General features: G+C 30.1%; 1 protein-coding gene across 1 annotated transcript in view; it reads right to left on the reverse strand.

Annotated features, from left to right (window-relative positions):
• Nucleotides 1-12,224, reverse strand: part of LOC145245997 (phospholysine phosphohistidine inorganic pyrophosphate phosphatase-like) — a 120,467-nt gene that overhangs the window by 93,057 nt on the left and 15,186 nt on the right. The window contains exon 2 of the mRNA XM_080107793.1: nt 4,492-4,679. Coding sequence (XP_079963919.1) covers nt 4,492-4,679 — 188 coding nt within the window. The remainder of the gene's footprint in view (nt 1-4,491; nt 4,680-12,224) is intronic.

Consider the following 12,224-nt stretch of genomic DNA (forward strand, 5'->3'; position numbering starts at 1 on the left):
TTTATTAAAAAGGAGGATAGAAGATGATAACATATTACGAACATTAAATTAGCGTATTTATATACTAATGATTTAATGTGTTATCATATTAAATTAGCGTATCTATATACTAATGATTTAATGTGTTATCATATTAAATTAGCGTACTTGTATAACAATTATTTAATGTTCATAGTATGTTATCTTCTATCCTCATTTTTTAATAATATCATCACTAAAACAATATGAATGCAAAATAAATACATTTGTGGCTTTGGAATACTCCTCAACTGTAAATTAATAAATTATATTATTATTATTATTATTATATATATAAAGAATTATAAGTATGTATGACACTAATTGTCAACACACATAAAAAATATGAGTAAAAACTTATAAAATATTTCCAACTTCATTTTTTCTGAAAAATCGATAAAAATCATATAAATCAACAATGTATGTGACCCAAAATTAGATATATTTTATTTCATCATTGCAATATATTTTAATATGCCAAAAAAACTTAAATGCAAATCTATCCCACAAAAAAATTCTGGTAAGACTATGTGGGGGGAGGGGGAAATAGGGGATTTTTTTTTTTGTATATTATTTTAGTTCAGCTTTTTATAAATGAATTTTTAAAAATAAATTTGTAAAAAAATTCACGAAATTGATCATGAAAAAATCGCATCGTTTTTATTGTTTAGGTGAAAATATGTAGAAATAACATTCAGTTCCATTTTTCCTGTTTCTTTTTGAGGAATTTAAAAATAAATTCACCGGTTTTACAAAGAGTATTAAAAAAATAAATGAGATTTTTTTAGAATCTTTCTTCTTCAGAATACTGCAAAAAATTATAATGAATCAATTTTATTTTACAAGTTTTTACTGTGATTTGTTATTTGGGGTCGAAAATTCCACCTTTGTTAGTATGATACCTAATATAGTATGTATTTTTTTTTACAAATGTAAACACACACACACACACACATACATACATACGTACGTACGTACATGGTGATTATCACTTCTTGACAAAAGTCCATCTCTCCTTTTCTTTATTGTTGACTAGTCTGGGTGCCCGGTGTTGCCCGAGTGTTTGGAGGTGTGTGTTGAGCCAAAAAAAAAAAGTGGAAGTAGGCAGGCAAGCTCCAACCTGTACCGCGAAGGTGGAAAAGAACGTGAAAAAAAGTGACATCTTTGCCGTTGCATCCATCGCAAAACCGGAAGTGGCAAAGGTTTAAATTAAGGCTAATCAATCGAAAAGAGGGGATGACTTTCAAAAATATCAATGAAAAAAGTGATCCCTCCTTGTAGAAAATTGCTCAGTTGAGGGTGAAGGAATTAATGATTTAGCCAATTTTTTTATTTTTGTCTGAAGGGTCGAGCTTCAACACAATACTGTTCTTGTGAAAATCCATTGCCTCTGTCAAAAGTTTTAGGCAGGCAGACATACATACATACATACATTTAAACAAACAGGTGAGATTTATATTATAGATTATTCTTTTGTTTAAATTTTTTTTGGTTTTTGTTGTATTTCCTTTCCTTTATTATTATTATTTTTTTTTTCTTAACATATATATGTGGAGTTGTGATAGAGAGCAATTTCTATGTTCTGTGGAAATGAAGGTGACTTTTCAAACCAGCCTTGTTTTTACACAGTTTGTTGCAAAAATCAAGTGAAGGGATGCCGACTGGTACCGCCTTCTCTTGTTTCATTTTCTTACAATTGATGTTCTCAGAAATCAAGAGGCTCCATGGCAGAGGCTAACATTTGAACTCTATATGAGATACATAGATATTTGAATGTTCTATTAAAGTTCTTTATCTCTCAAACACTGAGTAAAGAAGTTTTCTTCTCCCCAATTGGCCATTTTCATATCTTTCATTTCGGTCTCGGTTTTACTGGATTCCAGGACATGAATTCATCTAGTCTAGTAGAATATCTAGCTTCATGTTACTACTTGAGGTAACATCACTTGGAAAAGGTGCACCATTCCTTGTAAAAGCTAGTATGGGTTAGCCATACAAGGGAGGTTTATTTGGGGCTGCCAATACTATAAGATTAAGAAGAAAGTTCTTGCAGAATTTTTAATTTCAAATGATGTATTTTCAAATAAGTTTTCATTATAATACCTTTACTTTATATATCATTTTAAAGAGCGTTTTTCACACCATCTAATCGTTTAAACTAAAATCGTTTTCAAACATTTATATCTTCTTTTCAGAACACTGAATACAAGATGGAAAAAAGCAAATTCGTACAATTTTCTTATTTCAATTCAAGCTAGGTTGAAAAGCTGCTGAAACAGCATGCGATATCAATAAAGGAACTACTACTGACTACACAGCACAATGTTGGTTTAAGAAATTTCATGGTGGCAACAAGAGTCTTGAAAATGATGATGCTGTAGATCTTCATTACAGACTATAGAGCAAATAAGACAACTCCTCAGAGTTTTCTCCGTCTAAAAACATCTGATTTTTTAGGGATCACTTATGATTAGCTAAATCGGCTTTAGAGAAAGTTACCTTAATGCACACATCACCAACATGGTTCAACTCAAAAGCTTTGATAAAAGATTCGATAAATTTTTTCAGGATTAACTTTTTTATTTCTCCAAACTATCACAGCCGTTGCATACGTTGAGCACTGACAGCACTCTTCCCAGCTAGACATGTCAATATTGAAAGCTGTCAGATTATACTTAATGCTGTCCTTAAAGTATTTCTTTGGTTTGTGTTGGGAATGCTTTCCTTGACATTTCACTGTAAAACAGACGTTTTGGTAATCTCTCATCACCCATCTCATATTGTTATGTATAATCAACTTTTCAATAAATCATGTCAGCCTGTGTGAGGACATCTGTATTGGGTGTAAAAGAGTTCCATTTGGTGTTTACAATATGCTTCAGAAATTTCTGGTGTCTCTCCATGACCTTTATGTTCAAGCTTCAGATAAGTAAATTTAGGATGGTAAAATACAAGATTGATCTAATCTTGCATGAAAGGTTATACCTCTGTCCGACCATATTCGCCTCTCTAAACTACAATAAGCTCTAGTAGCACACTGTATCTTGTAGTTTACCAGTATCTAGAGGTCCATCTCTGGCAAGAATACTACCTAAATACACCACCATAGCAAACCTCCAGTTGTTGACAAAAATATTTGGTTCTACATACAATGGTAAAAGTGTGAACAGGACCTTAGTCTTTTTAAGCCCCAAAAATGTGCAAGCCTGTGAAAACTGATTTATGATACTCTGCATATCTTCCTTGCTATGGGCCACAAGATCAGTGTGATCTGCATAGATTCACAAACAAGGTATTGAAAGTTCTTTAAAGAAGCATGAAAGCGACAAAGATCAAAGATTTTACCTGCAGTTCTGAAATGCAAATAAACACACAGAGCACAATCTTTAAAGGCACAGGAAAGCATAGTTGCAAATTAAATAGAAAAAGTGTGGGTGCTGATATATGATCCTGCTTTACACCATTGTCAAATGAGATGGGTTCAAGTTTAGGTGAGCTTTCATATGAGTAACCATAGAAATTGATGTGGATATCCTAACTTTCCTAGAATTATCTAGAAGGGCACTTCTGTTCACTGTATCAAACGTCTTGGTCAGATCGACAAAAACCTGATAAAGTGGAATATGATGTTCAGTACATTTCTCCTACAACTGCTGAGAAGAGAAAATCATGATGGTTCCTCTACCCGGACAAAAGTCACATTGACTTTCTGGAATCATAGACGGACAGATATACTTTAACATTCTATTGATTACAACTTTGGAAAATATTTTGCCTACTGCTTCTAACAAACTTATCCCACAATAATTTCCACAATCAGTCTTAGATCTCTTCCCTTTGTACAACAATATAAGAATTGCATCAACCCAAATATATATATATATATATATATATATATATATATATATATATATATTCACATAATGACTGATCTTGCGCTAGGGTTTCCTAATTAAAAAAAAAAGAAAAATCAACATAATTTTCTTATAAACATTTGGTACCTTTATAATAAAATTTTATTAAAAAAATAACAAACAAAAAACAATGCCAGATACTCTCAGAGAAAGACAGTCTGGGTTAGCTAGTAGTAATTAAAAAAACAAAAATAATGTTTAAGTCGTGTAAAGGTGAGGAAAAATGTCATAAATACAAGAGATATTGTCAAGCAATTTTATGAATGCATGCAAGTCATGTTCATTTACAGTCTACAATCTGCTATAAATTAATTTAAATTCAAATAAGTAGTAAATACTTAGTGATAATTCAGAAATTAAAGAAGAATTAATGCATAAGTATCATTGAGGAGTTCAAACACATATATGGAAGAAAAACGTTTTTTAAAATATTTTTCACATCTGTACATTTGATCAATAATAATTTTTTGTCTCAATGAAGCTTGACAATTTTTAGTCCATAAAAATATTATCCTTTATCAAATTTAATTCTTTAAATTTTATAAAATAATTGCCTTACTTGGAGACACAAAAAGAAATGGTCGCAAATTCCTTTTCTTCAAAATCGCACATACAGCTGGGATCGGACTAAAGATCTTCGATAGCTCAATATCGAATCCATAACTTTTCAATTGATTGACAAATTGTTTTTTCGTGCACGATGTTTCATTAGTGCAAAATCTCACTGGAATCCCAGCTTCTTTTAATCTAAAAAAAAAAAAAATATATATATATATTTAAGATGTCATAGAATTATTTAATAAACAAATAAAACTCATTTAATGTTTAAAAATGTTATCAAAATTATTATTTTGAAATGAAGATATTTATGATCATATGCAAACATTTTTAAAAAGGACATACAGTTCAAACCAGGGAAAATAATGCAGCAAGTTTTGAGAGGGAAATAATTAGTTGAGTACAGAGTTGGAATTTGATTCAATAAAATAAAAAAATAAAAAATTGTTCATGAACATCAGCAAATGCTAAAAAACTAATGATTAACAAAACCAAGCACGTGCTCTAATGGCATAAAAACGCAATTTTCCAAAATTTCACTAAAAATAGCCGACTTGTCATATTTCCATAATATTTTCAACATTGGAAGTATAAAAAAGATAATCTTTTTCAAATTACTGATTCGAAATTTTAATTAATTCCTTTAAGTTTAATATTTTATTTCATCTACTTCTTTCTTTCTTTTTTTTTTTTTTTGAGAAAAACATCCACATCTCATCAAAGGATCCTTTAGTTTTGGAAATTTAAAAATGCTAATATAAATTAAATATTACTCACCAAGACAATTTTAGCAGGTTAAATATTTGCTTAATTTATTACAAATGTGAAAGTAAAAAAATCTTTAAATTTTATTTATTATTATTCTCACAAATGTTCCTTGCATTGACGATAATACTGAACGTATCTATTTACATAAAGTAAGGATTAAATGCAGAGTCTCTTGAAGCAAGAAGGCCTATTAATTGCTCCATGATGGACAGTTCTTGAAATCTTGACTTCAAGATGCCAAGACTGAATGTGGAATTTCAAAATCAATAAAATAATTTCGAGATTGGTGTCAATTTTAACATGTATATATTTGAGATTATTTTTTTACAGTATTCAATTATTATAGATATTTTTTATAACGTGCCAGCACATTTGCATTTCTGGGGAAAAATACTGTGAGATATAAATCTGATCCAAAAGCAAGTCCATAAAATGGGCATTGGTTTGAATGCCAACATAATTAACATGAAAGTAATTAAAATCATCAATTGAATGCCAACATAATTAACATGAAAGTAATTAAAATCATCAATTGAATGCCAACATAATTAACATGAAAGTAATTAAAATCATCAATTGAATGCCAACATAATTAACATGAAAGTAATTAAAATCATCAATTGAATGCCAACATAATTAACATGAAAGTAATTAAAATCATCAATTGAATGCCAACATAATTAACATGAAAGTAATTAAAATCATCAATTGAATGCCAACATAATTAACATGAAAGTAATTAAAATCATCAATTGAATGCCAACATAATTAACATGAAAGTAATTAAAATCATCAATTGAATGCCAACATAATTAACATGAAAGTAATTAAAATCATCAATTGAATGCCAACATAATTAACATGAAAGTAATTAAAATCATCAATTGAATGCCAACATAATTAACATGAAAGTAATTAAAATCATCAATTGAATGCCAACATAATTAACATGAAAGTAATTAAAATCATCTTTAATCAAAAAAGAATATTCTAGTGCCTGAATCAATTAATCTAAGTGAAACCAAGAGCAAAGAAATAAGAATTCCAGTTGAAAAACATTAGAAGAAAGAAAACACTACTTTGAGAAACTAAAAATTATATTTATGAAATAAAGAAGTTAAAAATAATTATATTTATGAAATAAAGAAGTTAAAAAAATTATATTTATGAAATAAAGAAGTTAAAAGTGATGTATACGAATGTCATTATCAGACTGTTACTGAATTGGAAACAAGATTTGACTGATGTTTCATCTGCAAACTGGATTATCATTGCCAGCTATCCTAGAAGATACTAAGAAGTTGAAATAAAAATTAAATAGCCTCAGTAAAATATCACTGGGGACTTAAATGTTTCTTTGTTCCTTTGGAAGTTCTTCAGAAGTTTTTAAAGGCAGCTTCTGAGGAGGAAAGTGTCTAACTGTGATGATTAAACAATCACTGAGATGGATCCATTATTGGCAAGTGCAAGAAAATCGACAGATATTGTTATTGCTCTACGGTTCTTTTAGATTTTTACAGTTTATATAGTCATCATAGAGAGAAGCTTCTCAAAACTAAAGCTTATTAAAAAATACTTAAAATTGAACATCTTGATCGCTTTCGGAATTTTTTGCTCTTATTAATTGAACATGAAACTGTGTAGATGATGATTGGTGTTGATACTAAATAAGTTGTTGTTATATACAAAAGTGTATATTACAAAAGTGTATATTACAAAAGTGTATATTACAAAAGTGTATATTACAAAAGTGTATATTACAAAAGTGTATATTACAAAAGTGTATATTACAAAAGTGTATATACAAAAGTGTATATTACAAAAGTGTATATTACAAAAGTAGAGAATGGTATGTTACAGAAATACTACTTTAAGCTATCATATGGAGTCAATGCTTCTTTTGTTTTTTTTAGGGATTATTACAATCAAGTCTAATCTTCAGTTTTGATTTTGATCGTCATTGTTCAGAACCTGTTTGAGGGATTGGTATCTCAAATGTATTAAACACAGCATCATTAGTTTGTTCGTTGGAGTATTATTCTCAACAACATCTTAGTTTGATATGGATTGCCAATAATTTATCAAACACTGGTTTAATCTCTCTTGTAACCATTGCTTCCATTGTATCATAGAAGATAGAACTATTATTTGGGATCATTCTATTTATCTGCAAAAATTCTTGAATGGCCATCTTCAGTAAGTGTACTTTTTTTAACATATCCATGAACTGTCCATCGTACAAAGCAAGCATGCTCCATTACAAAAGTTTGACAGAATATTTTAAATTCACTAAATTTATTAAAAATTAAAATATTAAATTTATTAGAAAAAATTAAAATATTAAATTTATTACAAAAGTTTGACAGAATATTTTAAATTCACTAAATTTATTAAAAATTAAAATATTAAATTTATTAGAAAAAATTAAAATATTAAATTTATTACAAAAGTTTGACAGAATATTTTAAATTCACTAAATTTATTAAAAATTAAAATATTAAATTTATTACAAAAAATTAAAATATTAAATTTATTACAAAAGTTTGACAGAATATTTTAAATTCACTAAATTTATTAAAAATTAAAATATTAAATTTATTAGAAAAAATTAAAATATTAAATTTATTACAAAAGTTTGACAGAATATTTTAAATTCACTAAATTTATTAAAAATTAAAATATTAAATTTATTAGAAAAAATTAAAATATTAAATTTATTACAAAAGTTTGACAGAATATTTTAAATTCACTAAATTTATTAAAAATTAAAATATTAAATTTATTACAAAAAATTAAAATATTAAATTTATTACAAAAGTTTGACAGAATATTTTAAATTCACTAAATTTATTAAAAATTAAAATATTAAATTTATTAGAAAAAATTAAAATATTAAATTTATTACAAAAGTTTGACAGAATATTTTAAATTCACTAAATTTATTAAAAATTAAAATATTAAATTTATTACAAAAAATTAAAATATTAAATTTATTACAAAAGTTTGACAGAATATTTTAAATTCACTAAATTTATTAAAAATTAAAATATTAAATTTATTACAAAAAATTAAAATATTAAATTTATTACAAAAGTTTGACAGAATATTTTAAATTCACTAAATTTATTAAAAATTAAAATATTAAATTTATTAGAAAAAATTAAAATATTAAATTTATTACAAAAGTTTGACAGAATATTTTAAATTCACTAAATTTATTAAAAATTAAAATATTAAATTTATTACAAAAGTTTGACAGAATATTTTAAATTCACTAAATTTATTAAAAATTAAAATATTAAATTTATTACAAAAGTTTGACAGAATATTTTAAATTCACTAAACAACTCCAAACTGGGTAAGCAATTCATGTAAAAACTAATGGTTACTTCCATAGTTGGTTTCTTACATTTTAATATTTTCAGCTATTTTGAGAAACTACCCATCAGTATTATGTAATAGAAACCATCCAGTGGGCTCGCAAAATTTATGTGGATCCTAGACCATGGTTAGTCAGAAGGTGTTTTTGCTGAGAAAGCACATCTTGTGCATATTTTCATAGCATTTTCAATGTTTTTGTCCATATTTGTCGAATACGCTTATAATGAAACTTTTCATTCTCAAAATGCTGAAATGACTGACATAAAATTCTTTTCTTTGCAGAAATAAGCACCCAATCATTGTATATAATTACTTCATCACAGATGATGGGATAGCTTCCGTACATTTATATCAGATCTACCTCTGCGTTCCATGTTTAAAAAGGATGTGTTCTCTATAGTATCAGACCTGGCGGAATGGTTAAATGTAGGTATAGACCGTTTCATACTCTCGAAAAAGTTCCAGCAAAAACCTAACAGCCAGCTATGGTTCTTTCCAGAATGTGTTGCTGCCATTGCGCACAGAAATCACTTTTTCCATTGCTTCCAACGTAATAGATGTATGGAGACTAAAGCTGCTTTCAGGACTGCCAACAACCATTGTAAGAAAGTAATAAAGAACGCAAGAGAGTTGTATGCTTAGTCCGTCAAGTCCAAAGTAGCTGAACAGCGGCTTGGTTCCCACCAGTTTTGGCAAATAGCAAACAGAATCCTGAACAGAAGCGTGTGCTTTATTCCAACTATCATCAATGGACCTGAGGTAATCTCATTAGCATCAGACAAAGCCAAACTCTTTGCCAAGAACTTTGCAGCTAATTCTACCCTTTGCGACTAAGGCCGCCAACCCCAAATATTTCCTCCTGTATCAGAAAACACACAATGTGATATACAAATATCCGTTCATGATGTTGCCAAGCTAATCAAAAACCTTGATTCCAGTAAAGCAACCAGCCCTGATGGTATTCCAATTATGGTACTCAAAAAACTTTAACCAGAACTAGCGCCCATACTTACAAAACTGTTTAAACATTGTCTTAAGGAGAATTGCTTCCCATCACTCTGGAAAATATCATCAGGATGCCCTGTATTTAAGAATTCAGGTGATCGCTCATCTCCCTCTCAGTACAGGCCAATAAGTCTCCTGTACGTCATGAATAAGTTGCTGGAATCTGTGTTAAATAGAGAAGTAATCAAACATCTCAGCAAAAATAACCTTCTTTGTGACACACAATATGGTTTCCGTTCTGCTAGATCTACAGCAGCTGTGCTTACAGTTATATCTCATAGGATTAGCGAATCGCTCGACGGAGGCAACCTTTCTAGGGCAATTGCTCGACATATCAAAAGCCTTTGATAGGGTATGGCACAAAGGTTTACTTCACAAGATCTCCAGCTAGGGTATAGCTGGAAATGTCTTCTCAATTATTAAATCATTTCTCCCTGATATGTTCATAAGAGTAGTGGTTGATGAGCAGAAATCAGAAGCTCACAGTATTAATGCTGGAGTCCCTCAGGGGTCCATTCTGGGCCCAACTCTCTTCCTGATTTACATTAATGATCTTCCAAATCACATCCTTACATCATTTGTAGACATTTATGCTGATGACACTACCATCTATGGTAGCACATCTAAGACTGTAAACGACCAAGTTCTCTCTGATTCTCTCTCCTCTGATCTTGAGCACGTGGTACAATGGGGAAAGGAGTAGCTGGTTGTAAAAAGTTTTTGACTTCTAATAGGGGGGTATGAGACGAATGGATTTGCCAATCATTTTTATAACCAACGGCTGTGCTAAACAACCAATCAAAACGTCGCAAAATTATTATAAAAAATCGTCGAATTTTGGATTCAATCAGTTCGCCATTTGCTACGTCACGGACCGCATTTAATTCTTCGCCGCCATCTAGGTTACTGATCTGAACTACGCCGCCATCTTGGTTACTGATCTGAACTACGCCGCTATCTTTGTTCAACACAAATGTCTCAAAACTTAACAGGTTATGCGCCCAGCCACCGTCTTTTCTTTGACGGATCGGAATCTAAATTCGAATTGTGACAGATAAAATTTCTGGGATATCTAAGGATTCGAAAACTACACAGTCATACAATCTACAACAGACAATCCAAACGACCTCGAATTTCTTGAAAAAAAAACGCGACTGTTTTTGCAGAACTGATTCAATGTTTAGACGATAGAAGTCTGTCTCTGATTATAAGAGACGCATTGGGCGATGGGAGGAAAGCATTGAACATATTACAAAAACATTATGTATCAAAAGGGAAACCGAAAATAATATCCCTATATACAGAATTAACCTCTTTGAAACGTAACGAGGATGAAACGATCACTGACTACGTCATAAGGGCAGAAACAACCGCCAATGTCTTAAAACTCTCAGGTGAAATAATAAGCGATAGATTGTTGATATCAATGACCCTCAAGGGACTTCCAGCCGATTTTAAACCATTTACAACTGTCATAACTCAGAAAGACAAACCACTAAATTTCAGCGAATTTAAAGTGGCATTGCGCAGTTACAAAGAAACTAATCGTATGCTCGTGGACAATAATAACTCCAGCAATATTATGAAGTTCAAAAATGCTTCTCGAAAGCAGACACCACCAAATTACGCAACTCACTGCAACGTATTCCCCAAAAGTAATTTTCTGAAGAAAAAAGAATAAAATTATCTGCTATAATTGTGGACGACCCAACCACAAAAGTTTCCAATGTCGATATAAAAGCTCTAAAATGGACTCCGTTGAGAATTTTGAGGAAGAACATACATTTCTATTCACATGTAACTTTGACAATACCACAAACGGTAAAAACCTCCTTGTAGACTGTGATATAAGCCGAACGCAAGACAAAAAAAGCTACGAAAATTCTCTCACTTGTGCATTGTGACTTAGCAGGTCCGATCAGCCTGATGGGAAGAAATAATCTAAGGTACGTTTTGAACTTTATTGATGATTTTTCCGGTTTAATTATGGTTTACTTTCTAAAAAACAAATCCGACACTATCCTCGCCACTAAGAAATATTTAGCTGATGTTGCCCCGTACGGTTCAGTAAAATGTATTCGCTCGGACAATGGGACTGAATTTACTAGTAAGGACTTTGAACTTCTATTAATTAACCACCGTATTAAACACGAGAAATTGGCGCCGTATTCCCCCTTCCAAAATGGCACAGCTGAAAGGGCACGGCGAACCCTTTTTGAGATGACAAGATGCCTACTTATCGAATCGAAATTAACGCATAGTTTATGGACATACGCTTTAATGGCAGCAGCATATATCAGAAATAGATCGTTCAATAAGAGGCTAGGAAAAACGCCGTATGAAGCGTTTTGCGGTATAAAACCTAAAATGAATAGAATGCATCTATTTGGTTCTGATTGTTTTGCATTTATAGAAAACACTAGTAAACTAAATACTAAAAGTGAAAAAGGTACTTTCGTAGGTTACGATAAAAATAGTCCAGCATACTTAATATACTTTGCAGCTAAAAATGCCATAAAAAGGGTTAGATGTGTAAAATTCAATGATACATTAAATTTTAAAAATGGCGATCCAGTGAAT

The sequence above is a fragment of the Euprymna scolopes genome, chromosome 23 (genome assembly GCF_053919585.1).
Source record: "Euprymna scolopes isolate OS-2025 chromosome 23, ASM5391958v1, whole genome shotgun sequence".
In the NCBI taxonomy this organism is placed as follows: domain Eukaryota; kingdom Metazoa; phylum Mollusca; class Cephalopoda; order Sepiida; family Sepiolidae; genus Euprymna; species Euprymna scolopes.